Source organism: Nicotiana tabacum, chromosome 6 (genome assembly GCF_000715075.1).
Source record: "Nicotiana tabacum cultivar K326 chromosome 6, ASM71507v2, whole genome shotgun sequence".
In the NCBI taxonomy this organism is placed as follows: domain Eukaryota; kingdom Viridiplantae; phylum Streptophyta; class Magnoliopsida; order Solanales; family Solanaceae; genus Nicotiana; species Nicotiana tabacum.
This window is the reverse complement of record NC_134085.1, coordinates 53265811-53285075: the sequence shown is the minus strand read 5'-3', so window position 1 is coordinate 53285075 and position 19265 is coordinate 53265811. Positions and strand designations below refer to the sequence as shown.

Here is a 19265-nt window from a genome sequence, read left to right as displayed (position 1 = left end):
AGGCAGCTCTGACCATGGCACCGGTATTGGTTTTGCCCACAGGTTCAGGGCCCTATACAGTCTATTGTGATGCATCTCGTATTGGACTGGGTGCAGTGTTGATGCAGAATGGCAAGGTCATTGCCTATGCTTCGAGGCAGTTGAAGGTTCATGAGAAGAACTATCCAGTGCATGATTTGGAGTTGGCAGCCATTGTTCATGCATTGAAGATTTGGAGGCACTATCTGTATGGTGTGGAATGTGAGGTGTTCACAGATCATAAGAGTCTTCAGTATTTGTTCAAGCAAAAGGAGTTGAATTTGAGGCAGAGGAGGTGGTTGGAATTGTTGAAAGATTATGACATCACTATCTTATATCACCCGGGAAAGGCCAATGTGGTGGCCGATGCCTTGAGTAGGAAGTCAGCCAGTATAGGCAGTCTTGCTTATATTCCGGTCGGTGAGAGACCGCTTGCTTTGGACGTTCAGGCTTTGGCCAATCAGTTTGTGAGATTGGACATTTCTGAGCTTAGTCGAGTATTAGCTTGCACGGTCGCTCGTTCTTCGTTATTGGAGCGTATCCGTGATCGGCAATTTGATGATCCCCATTTGTGTGTCTTGAGAGACACGGTGCAGCGTGGAGGTGCCAAGAAAGTAACCTTAGATGATGATGGCGTATTGAGATTATAGGGGCGAGTTTGTGTGCCCAATGTTGATGGGGTTCGAGAGTCGATCTTAGCGGAGGCCCACAGTTCTCGGTATTCTATTCACCCGGGCGCCGCGAAGATGTATCAGGATTTGAGGCAGCACTATTGGTGGCGTGGAATGAATAAAGACATTGTTGCATATGTGGCTCGTTGTTTGAACTATCAGCAGGTTATGTACGAACATCAGAGGCCCGGTGGTTTATTTCAGAGGATTGAGCTTCCCGAGTGGAAGTGGGAGAGGATTACTATGGATTTTGTTACTGGACTTCCGATGACTCGAAAGAAGTTTGATGCGGTTTGGGTTATTGTTGATAGGCTGACCAAGTCGGCGCATTTTGTTCCTGTTGCAGCCACCTATTCGTCTGAAAGGTTAGCCGAGATTTATATCAGGGAGATTGTTCGCCTTCATGGGGTGCCGCTATCTATCATTTCGGATCAGGGTACGTAGTTTACCTCGCATTTCTGGAGAGCGGTTCAGCGAGAGTTGGGCACCCAGGTTGAGTTGAGTACAACATTTCATCCCCAGACGGACGGTCAGTCCGAGAGGACTATTCAGATCCTTGAGGATATGCTCCGAGCTTGTGTCATTGATTTTGGAGGCCCGTGGGACCAGTTTTTGCCTTTAGCAGAGTTCGCCTACAACAATAGCTACCAGTCTAGCATTCAGATGGCTCCGTATGAGGCTTTGTATGGTAGGCGATGTCGGTCTCCAGTTGGATGGTTTGAGCCGGGAGAGGCTCGATTATTGGGTACGGATCTGGTTCAGGAGACCTTGGACAAGGTCAGGATTATTCAAGATAGACTTCGTACAGCTCAGTCCAGACAGAAGAGTTATGCAGACCGCAAGGTCAGAGATATTGCTTTCATGGTTGGTGAGCGGGTATTGCTCCGTGTATCGCCTATGAAGGGCGTGATGAGATTTGGGAAGAAGGGCAAGCTCAGCCCTAGGTTTATCGGTCCATTTGAGATTCTTGATCGTGTGGGAGAGGTGGCTTATAGACTTGCCTTGCCACCTAGCTTGTCAGCTGTGCATCCCGTGTTTCATGTATCTATGCTCCGGAAGTATCGCGGAGATCCATCGCACGTGTTAGATTTCAGCACTGTCCAATTGGACAAAGATCTGTCATACGAAGAGGAGCCGGTGGCTATTCTAGACCGGCAGGTTCAACAGTTGAGGTCGAAGAGTTTTCCTTCGGTGCGTGTTCGGTGGAGAGGTCAGCCTCCTGAGGCATCGACCTGGGAGTCTGAGTCCAACATGCGGGGCCGTTATCCTCATTTATTTCCCGACTCAGGTACTTCTTTCTTTTGTCCGTTCGAGGACGAACGGTTGTTTTAGAGGTGGAGATTGTGACGACCCAAAGGGTCATCACCATAATTCTTCCTTGTTACGTGCTTCCGAGGCCTTGAAAACCTCGCTTTTAGTTGTCTCGATATTTCGTGCGCAGTCCGGGCGCGAAGCCGGAAAGCTTTTATGTTGAAATATGCGAATGTTGCGAGAAATTTGATGAATTTTGATATTTAATACGCATAATATTGACATCGGTCAACATTTTGGGTAAACGGACCCGGACCTGTGATTTGACGGTCCCGGAGGGTCCGTAGAAAAATATGGGACTTGGGCGTGTACCCGGAATTAAATTCCGAGGTCCCAAGCCCGAGAAATGAATTTTTATGTGAAATTGTTTTCTGAAATTAATTAAGGAAAATGAAGAAGAAAATCGATCAGAAAACTGTGGTATCGGGCTCGTATTTTGGTTCTGACGCCCGGTATGAGTCTTTAATATGTTTTAAGCACTATATGTAAAGTTTGGCTAAAAACGGACGTCATATGACGTGTTTCGGACTTAAAATGGGGAATTTGAGTTTTTATGAAAGTTGAAAGAAAATCACGTGTTTGAGGCTTGATCCTATGTATATGATGTTATTTTGACGATTTGATCGCACGAGTAAGTCCGTAAGATGTTTTTAAGGTTGTGTGCATGTTTGGTTTGGAGCCCTGAGGGCTCGGGTGAGTTTTGAATGGGGCCCGGGAGGTCTTGGACTTGAGAAAATGCAGGTTCAGGTGTTGCAGACACCAGCGCGTCCGCGCTTGTACCGCGCGGCTGCGATGCCTTTCTGTGCGGTCCGCGTGGCTGAGTCTGAGGGCTAGGGTTCGGGTTAACCAGCGCGGCCGCGCACCAAAACAGTGCGGTCCACGCAGGAAGGGTTCAGAGAAGCCCCAATTTTTCTCCCACTCGGCGCGGCCGCAACACATTCTTGTGCGGTCCGCGCCAGGTCCTCAGAAAGGTATACAAGTCCGAAAAATCTCAGTCATTTTTCACTTTTCAAAAATCCAAAACCTAAGAGGTGATTTTCCAAACAACTTTTCTTCTTCAAAACGATTGATTTGAGTGGATTGGTGGTGGAATCAAGAGGTAAAGCTATACTAGAAGCGTGAGTTGAGTTTGGAGCACTCGAGGTAAGTGTTTGTTCTAACTTTGGCTTGAGGGATTAGGATTTGGATGTTATTTGCTACGTGTTAACTGCGGAGTACGGTGTATAGGCATGGTGACGGTTATCTATGCACCGGAGTCTAGCATGACAGTGAGTCGTAGTTGCTTTTAAATTCGAAAGATGTGAAATAGTTGAGCTAATTACTTGCTAATATAATAATGAAGTGATAGTTGAGAAGCAGATGAGTTAAAGAAGGAAATGTGGTATTTTTTTTCCTTGCCGGGACTTATTGTTGATTTGTTCTCCCTTGCCGGGATGTTTAATCTTGTTGTATATTCCCTTCCCCGATTGGTTGTGACTGTTGATTGGGTGAGGAAGAGCGATTATGCACGAAGGGTCTTTCCGTGCCATGTTTTGATAATTATGCACGAAGGGTCTTTCCGTGCCATGTTTTTATAATTATGCACGAAGGGTCTTTCCGTGCCATGTCTCTAATTATTTGAGCACGAAAGGTCATTCCGTGCCTTGATGTGAGAGTTATGTGAGGAAAAGCATGAAGGGTGATGTCGTGCACTATATTTGACAGTTTTGGCGAGAATTAAGAGTAAAAGCACGAAGGTTGGTGCCGTGCAGTTGTTGATTCACTTGCTCTCTTTCATAGATATTAATTATTCAGTTTCCATCTCTCTATTAGTTGGTCTTATATCCAAATGGTTACACCCCACAGCATGTCCCCTCCCTATTATCTGTTTAAATTCTGTATATCTTTCTGTTGTTGCACATATATCTGTACAGGTTAATTGTGGTAGGTCCGGTCTAGCCTTGTCACTAGCTCGCCGGGGTTAGGCCAGGCACTTACCAGCACATGGGGTCGGTTGTGCTGATGCTACACTTCTGTGCCCTTTTTGTACACAGATTCGGGAGTAGCTTACGGACCGCAGTAGCAGTAGATTGGGAGCGTGCCTTCAGTCCAGAGACTCCTAGGTAGTTTGCTGGCGTGCATGGGCCCTGAGTCTTATCTATTTCATTTCTGTTTGTTTTCATTGTATCGAAACAGACTCCTTATGTATTTTCTTTCAAACTCTTATTTGTAGTATCTTATAGTAGCCCGTGAGTATTGTGACACTAAATCTTGGGTAGAGGATGATGTTAATTTTTTTCCGCATTTTCGTTCATTTATTATTAAGTCAAGACTTCCGCTTGAATTTATTGTTTTATTATTATCTTGTTGAAAATTAGTTAAAAAGGTATGTTAAGGTTGGCTTGCCTAGCTCCGACAGTAGGCTCCATCACGACTCCCGATGGGGGGGAATTTGGGTTGTGACAGGGCATCCCCTAGAGAGAATAGTATGTTTGAAGGATATTTTGCTGGGGTTGAGGAAGGCCCTGATATCGACGCCTCATTGATCTTTGAAGAAGCCTAGAAGTTCGAAAATAGGTAATCTTGTTTTGGCCGCTGTATTTTGAGTTTTGATTCTTGCTTTTCCAACTCCCTTCTTTTGTGTTTTCAGGCCTTTAAACTCTCCAACCAAGCTTTTTCCAAGTCACAAGCTGAGCTGGCTCATTGTGAGGATGAATTTAGGAAGCTCGTTTCTGAATTGGACATACTTAAGGCACTTCGTGCTGAAAAGTAGGGGAGCTAGGTGACCTTCGAGCTTAATTTGACTTTTTCAGCTCAAGCAAAAAGATGATCTAATGTGAGAGGAGCTTAAAGTCAGAGTCCTTGGGCTGAAGCAGCGCATGGATGAGGTGTCCTATGATAAAGAAATTCTTTGAGAGAAGTTGACCTCGGTCGAGCGCCAACTCCAAGGGGTGAGGGGAGAAAGCCGTAAGTACAAAGATCTCTATACTGAATTTGCTGAGCTATCTGCAGTTAAGTCCAAAGCCACCACGCTCATATTCTCGTACCAAAAAGATATTGATGCTGCTGCAAATGCTCAAGCCAGGAAGGTATTCGAAGAGGCCGAGCTTAAAATCTCCCAAGCTTTGGAGCACGCATTAAGATCTCGAAGACAGGCTCTCGAGGATGTATATGCAGGGGGCATCGATTTGTTTGCCGAGATTGAGAGGGTGAAGGCCCTAGAGAAAGAATCGGCAACTCTGCTTTCTTCCGATGATGGTTCAGCCAGTAGTTCGACCAGCGTCTCGGATGATGATGAAGACGAAGGTGAAGTCCCCGAGAGGGAGGAGGCCGTCGATGTTTTGTGGGTCGAGGGTCATGCCGTTAAAGGCACAACTTCCGAGGGAGCTCCGTCTGGTCAAGTAGCCCTAGTGGTAGATTAGGTTTTCATTTGTTCCTTTTTCATGTAAGGGCTCCAGGTGTGAGCCTTGTGAATACGTCTTCGTGAAACTTTATCATATAAGGGTTTTTTCTTTCCGTCATTTCTTGTTTTCCCTTTGCCTTTTCGAAATAAATTTCGATGCATGTCAATAACCATTTTGGTGTGTCAGACTTATGATATAAACCGCTCAGGTTTTCATGCTCGATGAATGATGGTTGACTGTTCGGGGTCCGATCCTTGAGTCAAATTTTGACTCGGGGCTATCGGCCCTCAAGTTTTTAATCATGTTGGCCCTTAAGCTCTTTAGATTGGCCCTTAGGCACTTTGGGCTGGCCTTTAGGCTCTTACGCATTGGCCCTTAGGCTCTTTTAGGCTGGCCTTTAGGCTCTTATGCATTGGCCCTTAGGCTCTTTTAGGTTGGCCCTTATGCTCTTTTAGGTTGTACCTTAGGCTCTTACGCATTGGCCCTTAAGCTCTTTTTAGATTGGGTCGATGCGACCTCTAATATGGCTATAGTTTTCCCTTATTTTGGCTAAAGACTTTTGAAGTTTTGATTATGCCTTGGGATGTTTATATTCGTCCGGCTCTTCGACAACTCAAATGAGAACCTCGATTATGAGTTGATATGTGACGATAGCCGAGTGCCTCGGGAGGTTCACTCGAAGGCTGAATTTTCGAAGCCTTTTCATATGAGGCCGATTGTTTTTGAAGCCCCTTTATTATTCGGAGTTGATATTATCGAAGCTCATTTGCTTATGCTGAGGGTAGTTTGATTAACTGGTTCTTTTTGAAGTTTAAAGTATTTGGAGGCCTTTAATTTTATGGCAGTGATCGGACGTCGAGCCGCGTTATTTCAGCCGGAGCCTTTGATATAACCGTAGTCTTTTTGTTCAGCCATAGCCTTTAATCCCCGGGTGCGGTGACCTTGGCGTACATATCGAGGGTATTATTTTTTAGGGGCCTTACAAGTTCAAATATATATCCTTGGCCTTCATATTGGGGTTATGCCTTTTTAAGGTCTTATAAATTTGAGTACGCCTCGTTGAGGTCTCATAAGCTCGGTATTGCCTCATTGCGGTCTTATAAATTTGAGTATGCCTCATTGAGGTCTTATAAGCTTGGTATTGCCTCATTGAGGTCTTATAAATTTGAGTATGCCTCGTTGAGGTCTTATAAGCTTGGTACTGCCTTATTGGGCATGCCTCACTGAGGTCATACGGATTCGATGCGGCCTCACTGAGGTCTTACGAGCTTGAAATTGCCTTATTGAGGTTTTACGAATTCGAGTTTTGATAGCTTCGACGAGCTGACTGTCAATAACAGTCCCCGAGTGTTCACGTCAATAACAGTCCCCGAGTGTTCAAGGATTTTTGGCCCTTGAGCCGTTTTGCGTGAAAGTATTGAATTTCTTGAGTGTTTTGATAAGCAAAGAGGCTTCCTCAATTATTTGATGTATGCGTACATGTTTTTTGCCTTTGAAGGCCCAATTATTCTATATGGACATGGTTCATTCGACCGTTTGGCCCAATACATCATTCTCCTATCGAGGTCCTCCTAGGTATAGTTTGAGTTTTGAAGAGGCTACCTCTCGGGGTGATGCCCCCTAGTATTTGAGGTAGATCAAAGAGAAGCCTCAGATACTTGATGAGTTCTCCTTAGGTAGCACATGGATGTTGCCTCGTTAAAAACCTCACAGGTAAAACCCATTTGGGATAAAACTTGGTCTAAGGGAAAAAGAGCGCAATGCATGCTTTAAAACCTAAGGTATTCAAGATGGAGGGCACCTCGATTCCTCTCAATCGAACACATGCAACAAGTTAGTATAAAACATAAATGAAAAGGGAGAGGGTTGTACCTTAGCAATGATAACGTTTGAGCCTCGGTACGTTCTCATCGCTTGCTCCGAGGACACGGCACTGTCCTTTATTCATCTATTTGGATGTTGTCGAGAATGTTGGTTATCTTTCGGCATCTATGTTGGTGCCATATCGTGCACCGCGAACATCTCTTTTGCTGCATGCTGCTCCCCGTATACTACTTTTACTCCATCCTTGGTTGGAAATTTCATCATTTGATGAAGGGTTGATGGTACTACCCTTATACTGTGTATCCACGGCCTTCCAAGTAAGGCATTGTATCTCATGTCACCTTCAATGACATGAAACTTGGTATCTTGGGTTGTACCGGCCACGTCAACCGGGAGGATGATCTCCCCTTTCGTTGCCTCGCTTGCCATGTTGAATCCATTGAGGACTCGGGAGGCGGGTACGATCTAGTCGAGCAGTCCGAGGTGCTCTACCACCCTCGACCTGATTATGTTGGTCGAGCTACCTGGATCTACGAGCACACGTTTAATTTGAAATTTATTCAAAAGAAAAGAAATTACTAGTGCATCATTATGGGGTTGAGATAAGGTCTCGATGTCCTCTTCGCTGAATGTGAGAGCATCCTCTGGTATGTAACTCCGAGTTCGCTTTTCCCTGGTGATGAATATTTTTGTCCGCTTGATAACGACTCTATGTGGGGGCGTCGACCCCTCCAACGATCATGTGGATGACATGCTATTGTTCTTCTGGTTCATTCTTCCTTCGCCTCTCTTTCTCGAAAGTGGTTCTTGGCTCGATTGCTAAGGAATTCTAGAAGGTGCCCTTCGTTGATTAGCCGAGCCACCTCCTCTCGGAGCTGCCTACAATCCTTGGTCCTATGACCGTGGATGCCATGGTACTTGCACATCAGGTTGGGTTTCCTTCGGGAAGGATCTAACTGTCCGAGTTTTGGCCATCTGGTATCCTTGATTCTACCCATAGCTGATAAGATGTCCGAGACATCGATGTTGAAGTTGTATTCTGACAATGGGGGTGCCTCCACTAGCCTCAAATGCCTGTCGAACCCGGTCTTGCTCATACGGGATTTTTGGCCTCGATCTACTCCTCGATCATTTCGAGGTACATTTTACCTTAAAATATCTCTTTGATCTTTGAAGTATGGCTGATACCTTTCTTTGCCTGATCTCGACTCCTTTTCTATAGACTTTGATTCCTTTACTAGGAGCCTATTTGGATATACTAAGCCAGAGGGGGCTCCCAATTGGTCGTCCTCGACCCTGATCTTTGATTGATAGCTGTTGTGTACATCTGCCCAAGTCACGGCGGGATGCTCAACCAAGTTCTGCTTTAGCTGCTTCGAAGTTGTCGAGCTTCGTTCGTTCAAGCCTTGAGTGAAGGCATGCACTGCCCAGTCATCGGAGACCGATGTCAATTCCATTCTCTCCATCTGGAAACGAGATACGAATTCCCTCAGCATCTCGTTCTCCTTTTATTTGATCTTGAAGACGTCGGACTTCCTTGTAGCAACCTTGATGGCACCGGCATGCACCTTCACAAAAGAATCTGCCAACATGGCAAATGAATCCATCGAGTTCGGGGGTAGGTTATGATACCACATCATGGCCCCCTTTGACAGTGCTTCTCCAAATTTCCTCAGCAAGACGGATTCGATCTCGTCATCCTTTAAGTCATTCCCTTTTACAACACAAGTATAAGCGGTAATGTGCTCATTCGCGGTCCTATTATACTTCATGACATCGGGCATTCTGAATTTCTTTGGGATGGGCTTCGGAGCTGCACTCGATGAGAATGGTCTCTGCACGAACTTCTTTGAATCTACACCCTTTAGAATCGGGGGTGCGCCTGGGATCTGATCGACCCTCGAGTTATAAGTCTCCACCTTTTTATCATTAGCCTCTATCTTTTTTTCTCCTGATTCAATCCTTTTAGTGAGGTCCTCAAGCATCTTCATAATAGTGCGGTCTCATGCTGACCCGTTGTTACTCAATCTCTCTGGTGCCTGCTAGACTCGAGCTGCTATTTCCGGTGCTGCCGTGCTTGGAGTTTTTTGCTGACTTTGCAGCTGAGAAATAGCTGCTTGTTGTGCTTGCAACATTTCAAAAATGACTTGGAGGCTGACTCCTCCTTCTTCCATCCCTCGTGCTTCTTGGCCTCCAGCCTCCAGCCTGGGCTTCCCTATGTCTGTTCCTTACGGGGTCTGCGCCTGCTTCCGTGTTTAGGACGTTGTGGGAGTTGATATCAACTGACTCCACATTTGGCACTCCCTCAGGGTTTACAGGTGGTACACCCAGCCCTATGCCGTTATTTTCTCCAAGTCCATCACTGTTGTGAAGAGGTGCATTTTGTGTGCTAAACATGATTAAGCTTGAAATCAAAGAATCTTTGATAAGAAAAAGTGTGAAGAGTAACGTGTGTTAACAAAAAACTAGCATCAAAACAATCACTATTATTTTTAGCCCCACAGTGGGCGCCAAACTGTTTACCTGGAAAGTGGTAATTACAATTATATTTGATTTTGTGGTTCTAAAAATACGTAATTTATTTTTATACTAGTTTTTAGGCAACAGGTGTTAAGTGTAAATAAAGAAAATAAGAAATGCAAACCAAAGCTATCATAGAAACGAGCCTCGAGCTGGCTGGAACAGAGGCTTCGAGGCCTATTTAGGACGGTTGGTAGTGAGCTATTGATAAAGAAACAATGATAATGGAGGCCTCAAAGATGGCCTTTTGCGGTTAATAATGAGAAATAAATGAAGAACAATAAATGAATAATGAAAGAATAAACAATAAATGTGTAGAACAATTGTTTAAGCAAATAGCAGAGAATGTTGTGTTGTATTCAATATGTTGCATCCTTACAAAATGACAAGGGTCCCCTTTATATATGAGGGACGAATCTCAACACAGTACATGTCTAATAAATGACGAAGAAATGCTACTAGTACAGTTGTATAACGGCTCAACACGGATTTGTACTATTCTTGCAGACTCTGTCAGTCCTCATCGCATGCCCTCGGGGGGTTTCCCGCCTTTCCATGACGGTCGTCGATTTTCATACTGCCTAGAGGTACACCATGGTGAGTCTTCGACGTACCCTGCTGAGACGAGTGCTTTGGGGACAGGCCTTGGACCGTGCTTTGATCCCATCGAGGCCGGGCTTGAACTGCCAAAGAAGCCTAAGTCGGTTTTCTCTGATTTTGATAGTATACAATTTCATTATACATAAAAATTATATGAAAAAGTTAAAAGATTATAGTAATGGCAACATTTACAATGAAACAGAAGAAGTATTTTCTTTTTCTCAATCAAAATGGATGACATAAACGGGGAGTAAATAAAGCTCCTAACCTTTTCTTCCATAAAGAAAAGAGAAGAAAACAAACTTTTAACGCTAACTAAGATACCTCTGCTTTTCCTAGGGATATGCAAGCGCGTGTACACATCCCACTCACTTCTTTCATTCCCAATTTCCAACTCGTCACTCGTCAGTCGCACTTATAAAACCTCTCCAAATCCCTCCTTTACAACATCTCATTTTCCTACTCCTTCCGCCGCCGCAATCTCCGCCGTCTCACCGAGTTACGCCGGAGATAGTAAGTCTACCACAATGGCGGCTTCCGCTTCTTCAACTATCCTTTTCTCTTCAAAATCATCACGCGCCTCTCTCTCATGGAAAAACCAACTCGCTTCCACCTCCGCCTTAGGCATCTCCGGCGTTTCCCTCCGCCGCAGCAGCAGCCACCGTCAGTTCGTCGTTTTCTCCATGGACGCCAAACCTACGGTTCTCGTCGCCGAGAAACTCGGGGAGGCAGGGCTGAACCTTCTAAAGGAATTCGCGAACGTGGATTGCTCATATAATTTGAGCCCCGAGGAGCTGTGCACTAAGATCTCGCTTTGTGATGCGTTGATTGTCCGGAGTGGAACGAAGGTGAGCCGTGAGATCTTTGAATCTTCCGGTGGACGGCTCAAAGTTGTTGGGCGTGCTGGTGTCGGGATTGATAACGTTGATCTAGCGGCGGCGACGGAGCATGGATGCCTAGTGGTTAATGCGCCCACTGCTAATACAGTTGCTGCTGCCGAGCATGGCATCGCTCTTCTCACCGCTATGGCTCGGAATATTGCTCAAGCTGATGCTTCCGTCAAAGCCGGTACGTATAACTCTTTTAGAGGTTGATCTTTTTTAATTCAAACAGTTAGTTTTCCTCTAAATGTATATAGTTTAAGCCGGACTCAGTAGAGGCGCTGTGAAACACTCAACCGGTCCCCTGTATCTCTTACGATATTAAGAAGAAATGACATGCCCATGAATATAATTCTCTCTTAGTTTGATTCTTGAATGTGAATAATATCTTATGAAAGTTGCGATGCAGTATGGTCTCGCAAAGCTGATCAGATCTATTTTAAGTTGATCTGGATATGAAAATGTATGCATATATTCTTCATGGTAGTGTGTATTGCAATTTCTTTGTGGTAAAGACCATTTTTAATTATATTTACCTTCTAAAGAGGTGAACTTATAATTTAAAGTCATTTGGTTTACCCTTAAAATATGTATGTATTTTAGAAAAATTTCTTAAATATGTATGTTTTAAAAGTTCCCTTAAAATTTCTGGATATGTGTGTTTGTGTGTATTTTGAGTTGGATAGGCTTATATGTGGGATTGGCCTCTGAGTTACTCGATTCAATGATGGAAAGGTTTGATGAAAAAAAAAAAAAAAGGATAGCCTTAACATACTCGGAGTAAGAGAAAATCCGTATGATATTCTTGGAAAAGGTTGATATATTTTGAAAATGGAAGAGTTGATATATTTTGAAGAAACAATTACATCAATGATGGCTAACATATCCCCAGAGGGATGGTTGACTGGTTTGGGCATAGGAGTAAGCAGTAAAAAAATCCCAGATTCAAACCCAAACTACAATCCTTGGTATTAGCTTGTCTGCTCTTGTCTTAGTTATCAAGTTTGCCCGACACCTGTCATGTGCTTGTAGGATGTATTGGTCAAGGACTCAAGGTGAGTACAAGCTGACACCTTCATAAAAAAGGTACATAAAGGATAATTGACAGCTAATTGGTTATTTGGTCTGTTGTCTGCACTAAAGCCACTTTTTGTCTCTGAATATTTTTTAATCATAACCCTGATTACGGACCCCTCAATCCAATCTGTCTTTAAGCAGCTTCCTTTTTCTTTTCCTGGACATTTATTTGTTTGGAATAGTTGTCTGAAAATTTTGTTTTCTATGGCTGCTAATAAGTTCCCCTGTTATACTTGTTGCTTTTGCATTTGGAGATGTACCTCTGAATTTTTTTAATCATGATATGGTATCCAGGGAAATGGCTGAGGAACAAATATGTTGGTGTCTCCCTGGTAGGCAAAACACTTGCTGTGATGGGTTTTGGGAAGGTTGGATCAGAAGTTGCAAGGCGAGCTAAGGGGCTTGGCATGCATGTTATTGCTCATGACCCATATGCCCCTGCTGACCGTGCACGTGCTATTGGGGTGGAACTTGTGAGCTTTGATGAAGCCCTCGCATCTGCTGATTTCATCTCACTTCACATGCCCCTCACCCCTGCTACAAAGAAGATCCTGAATGATGAAACTTTTGCAAAGATGAAAAAGGGTGTACGGATTGTGAATGTTGCTCGTGGGGGTGTGATTGATGAAGAAGCTTTGGTGAGGGCACTTGATGCAGGCATTGTGGCACAGGTCCTGGTTCCTTCATCTTTGAGACACTGGAAACATATGAATTAGTTTTTTGTTGAACTATTGCTGTCTCTGTATTTCCCTCAACCTTCATGTCTGTTGGAATATCAAGTGTTCAAAAGCCGTCTTTAGTTATCTTCCACTTTTGCTCTCCATTGCTGGATTTAAGACTCTAGAATAGACTTTCTCCTTGAATGTCTTACGTAATTATACTGACATATAAATCCTGTCACAGGCAGCACTTGATGTTTTCACTGTGGAGCCGCCACCAAAAGATAGCAAGTTGATTCAACATGATAATGTGACTGCAACTCCACATCTTGGTGCTAGTACTATGGAAGCTCAGGTCTGTGCATGACACATTCATGTGTGTCACACTTTTCTTTTAGGTCACACATTTACTAATACTCTTAGATGATTGTCCAGGAAGGCGTGGCAATTGAGGTAGCGGAAGCAGTTGTTGGCGCTTTGAAAGGGGAGCTCTCTGCTACAGCTGTCAATGCACCTATGGTTCCTGCTGAGGTAAGTTCATTCAATAATTACCAGTTATCACCCTCCATTATTCATAAACCAGAGGGGGGGAAAAGAAGGCTTGATATAGTACCTTTACTGAATTAGCCTGCCCATGTAGAACCTCTTTCATTTTTCTAATTAACCTGCAATCTGCTTTATTGTAGAGGAGTCCTTACCAACATGTAGAAACATTATTTTCTTTTGAGGTGTAGTTGCTAGCGATTCATGGAATTTTGATAAAATAAATGTCTGAATTTTAATGTTTCCCAACTCTCTCATGCAGGTTCTATCAGAGCTGAAGCCTTATGTCGTGCTTGCCGAAAAACTTGGTAGACTTGCTGTCCAGCTAGTTGCAGGTGGAAGTGGTGTGAAATCAGTGAAAGTAACATATGGTTCAGCTAGAGCACCTGATGATCTCGACACAAGACTGCTTCGTGCCATGATAACTAAAGGCTTGATTGAGCCTATTTCCAGTGTTTTCATTAACCTGGTAAATGCAGATTTCACTGCTAAACAAAGGGGACTACGGATAGCTGAAGAACGAATTCTTCTAGATGGTTCACCAGAAAGTCCAGTTGAGTTCATTCAGGTTCAGATTGCCAATGTGGAATCCAAGTTTGCCAGTGCTATATCTGATTCAGGAGAGATTAGAGTGGAGGGTAGAGTTAAGGATGGAGTCCCTCATTTGACAAAGGTTGGATCTTTTGAAGTGGATGTGAGCTTGGAAGGCAGTATCATTCTTTGCAGCCAGGTTGATCAGCCAGGAATGATTGGAAAAGTTGGTAGCGTCTTGGGAGAGGAGAACGTGAATGTCAGCTTCATGAGTGTTGGAAGAATTGCTCCAAGAAAACAAGCTGTTATGGCTATTGGGGTGGATGAACAACCCAGCAAGGAGTCACTCAAGAGGATTGGGGAGATTCCTGCCATCCAGGAATTTGTTTACCTTAAATTATAGGGTTGTACTATCATTTTCGGACTTTTTTGAAATCTCTTTGAAGCCAATTTTGGTGATTCTGTTGTTCACTAGTAGTATAGTGTAGGATAATAAACAATTCGGCTGTGCGATTAGAGGTATTTACTACATTGAGTTATCAACTTTGACATTTTGTATTGGCCAAAGTCATTTAAGCCATGTTCAATTGAACACTTCTAGTACTTAAAATTATGTTCCTATTAAGCACTTTCTGGATAATCGACAAAGAAATAGAGTGTAATACCCTTGCTAATGATGTGTCAAAGTAACCAATTACAGATGACATTTGGTATTTGGGTCCAAATAGTAATTTTAAAAAATGAATATGAGTGAAAAAAGAAAATAAAAAGCGCTAATTCTAAACCCCACCCCCACCCATCGAAACCCCCCCTTTCTTCAGCTAAAACCCATCATCACCCTCCCCGCTGCCGACTTTGACCCAGATCTTTCTTTTTTTCTGCTTGTCTTCTGCTTTTTTAATTTAATTATTTTCCAATTTTAGATTTTTTTGTTTTGTTATTTAACTATTATTTTCTAAAAGAAAAGAGATAAGGGAGAGAGAAAGAGAGGGGCGGGATCTCCATTTATTCCGGTGAACAAGGTGGTAGTGTTCAGATTTAAAGAAAAAAGAGGAAAATGATGGCGGCGGTAATAACAAATTTGAAGATAAAGCGAAGGTGGTAGTAAAAAAAGTGAGGTGGCTGAAAAAAGAAGAAAAGACGGGTGAGTAATTGTAGTGGAGGCGGCGGCGACGGCAAAGATGGTGGTGGATGGTGGAGAAGTTGTGGCAAAGGAAGAATAAAGAAGAGATCCTCAAAAAAAAAATGATAAATGTATAATTTTTGGCCATTCTCAAAAATAATAATCGATAAAACCTATATATATATATTGGCAAAAAAATACAATTAGTTTTAGCCGATCAACCAAATTTATATTTAGCCAAAAAAAAAAAGTTGAACAAATACCTCACTCGGTATAGGAGTATTACACCCACTATGCCATATATGCAAAAAATGTCTAATAGTAACGAAGTTTAAGTAGTATAAGTGTTTAATTGAAACATGATTCACATATAGTGGCATACAGGAAAATCCGAACAAGTTTATGGGGTAAAAATTGCACGGGGCGTCATATTTGGTCGCTCCGATTTAATCAATATCCATTTTTTTAAAAGTTTTAACTTGTACCCACTTTTTAAACAACTTCAGCTCCCTTTCTCTTCCTCAAAGTTATATCCGCCCTCAACATCTTTCTGAAGTCGCACTGCACAGATTGTATTTCTGTCAGTATAGAAGAAATAAATAAGAAAAAAATAGAAATATATAGTGCAATTTCGCATCATAAATGCCTCTCCGAAGAATATCGAAGTCTTGTTGCTTGATTGAATGGTGACAATAGATGATCTGTTAAATGCTGATACAACTGGTTTACGACGAAGCTACAGATCCTATTTGATAATGCATGGCATTAGCAACAACATATTGGTGTCAAGTCTTATTGTAATTCTTCTATTCTTCAAATGTTGGGATGGCATACCACAACGTTTCCGTTTTATCGAGAGCAGTTTCCATTAACTATTGCATAATCCATCAGTACAGTAAATTACTTTCGTTGCTTGTTTCGATGTTCAAAGATGGAGTTCAGTAAGATGACGCTGGAAATCTTCTCGAAGTTAGAGCAGAAATGGCTGTATCATTATGAAGGGAAGAAGACTCTAGAGCTGAAGTTCGCCAGTTACAAACAAAAACTTCAGCTGTAGAGCTGAAGTTCGACAGTTACAAAACAAAAACTTCAGCTCTAGAGCTGAAGTTCGTCAGTTACGAAAACAAAAACTTCTGAAGTTCGCCAGTTACAAAACAAAAACTTCAGCTCTAGAGCTGAAGTTCGCCAGTTACAAAACAAAAACTTCAGCAATTACAAACAGAAACTTCAGCAAATAGAGAACAAAACTTCAGCTACTATACTTAAGTTCAGCAAGTACAAACAAAAACTTCACCACACTTGCTACTTCAGTCCTGTCTACTAGAATGCTGGACTTTTGCGTGATTGCCTTTGCTACTTCAACCCCGTATGCTGCAGTTACGCGAAAAAGTGAGTACGCTTGCAATAGCGGGTACGTATGACTTTGGCCTTTTGCATTTCTATGGGCTTTAAGAGAAGAGCAATCTACGCTAAAGGGAGAAATTGAAAAATATCCAGATTTACAAGTAGTCATTCAAAAATAGTCACAGTTTCGAAAGTAATCAAAATTTAGTCACTTTTCATATAAAGAGAAATATGAACGAAAACACTGTTCAAAATTCGGAAAATACTCCAGCATAACATACTGGAATTCCAGCATAACATATTGGAATTCCAGCATAATATACTGGAACTCCAGCATAATATACTGGAGTTCTAGTATAATATACCGGTCCAGCATAATATGCTGGAAGTTCATATACATTTGCTCTAATATCCAGTATATTATGCTGGAACTTTCCACGTGTTGGAGTTCCAGCATAATATGCTGGAAGTTCATATACAGGTGCATCGATCTCTAGTTTATTATGCTGGAACTTTGTCTGTTGCAGCAAAATAGTGGCTATTTTCCAATGACTTTGCAAACGCCGGCTATTTCTGAATGATCATTCCGAAAACTCGCTATCCCGTGCTATTTTTACACGCTAAATGGCTATACAACCCAAATTTATTACCCTTTTAATCTATTTTTAAAATAATTACAAAATATACCCGCCCAATTAAAATTTATTACCCATCTACCGAAACTCCAATCCTTAAGTCACAGAAAACTCCTAAAACCAAGCTGCCAAACTTTCCTAGCTATTCTTTGGTTATGACAAAATAATTTTCTTTTAATTCTACTTTTTTGTCTCCAAGATTGTTACTTTTGGAAAGAGCTAAACTTTTTCTTATTTCTCCCCATCTTTCTTTTAGTTCTATTTTATATTAAGTATTGAATTAGCTGGTAATTTGTTTAGTATTTGAATTTGCTGAGCACATAATTCAATTAAGTAAAAATTTCATATCTGAAAGGAAAAAAAAAAAGTTAACTCCATGTGTTTGAGTTTAAAATATCAGATCTGAATTTTCATATATGTTTTGAAGTGTTTTATTATTGAAATTCAATGGGTCTTGTTCTATGATATGTAAATTATGGTATTAATAATAATTTTGGAGATCTTATTGTGACAAGAATCAAATTCGCCGTTGGAGGACCTTAAAACTAGAAACTCATAAATTGAAATTGTGGAGTTTGTAGTTGTTTTGATCCGATTCTGATTGGGACATGTTCGAAATATTAATTGGAGGATGGGGCTATTGTGAGTCAATTTGGTTGAGGTTTTGGAGTAGATATTTAAAATTTTGGTTGAAATTGAATTGCACTACCAAAGAAGACAAATTTGTACTGTATACCAAAATATTGTATTGTATACCATATTGGTATATAATAATTAATTCAAAAGTCTATCATTAATTACAACGGTATACTATTAATTTTTTTTTTTTTGAAGGAATGAACCAATCCTCTATGATACCCTGATAGTACATGATTATACCATGTGGGTACCATACAGGATTAATATATTTTTTTGAATGAGTGAACCAGACCTCTATAATACCCTATCAGTATGTTATATATACTATATTAGTATCACAGAGGACTGAGTGTGAGTCTAGACAGAATGAACCAGACCTATATGACGGTATCATATTCCTTTTTCTAATGATTTTTTTTAAAAGAGTGAACCAGTCCTCTATGATACCATGTCAGTATATGATATATACCATATGGGTATCATAGTATACTGCAATAATATGCTACTAATATATTATTTTTGGTATACTATATGCTAGAATAAGTTATTTTTTAATAATTAATATGAAAATAAAAATAAATGCGCAACATTTATCATCAATTATATATATATATATATATATATATATATATATATATATATATAGTAAAATATAAAAAAAAATAAAGGAGTCTAAAACGTGTGCAGAATTAGATTATGAAAAAAATAGGAAATAAGGAATTTTTTTTTTGAAAATAATAATAAATGGAATTAAAAACGAAGAAAAAAATAAAATGAAAGGAAAAAAAAGAGAAGAGAAAACAAGTCTAATGTATAAGTTGTTCTAATAACTGACTAAGAGAAAATTAAAATGAGTAAAAAAAAGACAGAAGATATAGTATATCAGTTATAAAGAAAAGGTGAACGAATGTTTCCTGTATCAGTTACCTTTTATTACTGCATATAAAAAAAAAAGGAGCAAAAAAAGTGAATAGAATAAGATTATGTAAAATAAAAGAGTTAAATGAAATTAGAAAAGTAGCAAGAAATAAAGAAAATAAACAAAAGAAATAAATAAATAAATAAATAAGGAGCCAAAATTGAGTATGAAATCTGGTGAAAAAAAAAAGAAAAAAAATATGATTAGGAAAAAAAATTAAATGCATAGAAAAGGAGAAAAAAGAGCAAAAAATAAATAAAAAACAAGAAAAAGAAAAGAAGAAAAAAGAGACAATTATCCACAAAAGCTACAATGGATAGGAAGGGTAATTAGTTTGATACTTAGAAAAATAAATGGAGCATTTCGTTGTTCTCCCGTAGTTCAAACATAATGTTAGTAATTGTTTCATCAGATATTTTGGGGGTGTGAAGCAGTGCCAAACCAAGACAAGCCTGCGCATCTGTGACAAGGGAATTTTTACCTGCATTGGGTAAGTAATGCTGAATAAAGGGAGCTCCCTGTTGAATTAACTAAATTGAACTTAAGCTTTGACGATAGATCTTGCGTCTCATGCATAAGAAGTTATC

General features: G+C 41.0%; 1 protein-coding gene across 1 annotated transcript; it reads left to right on the top strand.

Moving 5' to 3' along the window:
- The first annotated feature begins 10528 nt into the window (after positions 1 to 10528).
- Positions 10529 to 14637, top strand: LOC107794066 (D-3-phosphoglycerate dehydrogenase 1, chloroplastic-like). Its single transcript, XM_016616519.2, has 5 exons — positions 10529 to 11395; positions 12580 to 12956; positions 13189 to 13299; positions 13380 to 13475; positions 13750 to 14637. Exons 1-5 carry the CDS (start codon positions 10855 to 10857, stop codon positions 14419 to 14421), a joined length of 1797 nt encoding a protein of 598 aa, XP_016472005.1. The 5' UTR covers positions 10529 to 10854; the 3' UTR covers positions 14422 to 14637.
- The last annotated feature ends 4628 nt before the right edge of the window (positions 14638 to 19265 follow it).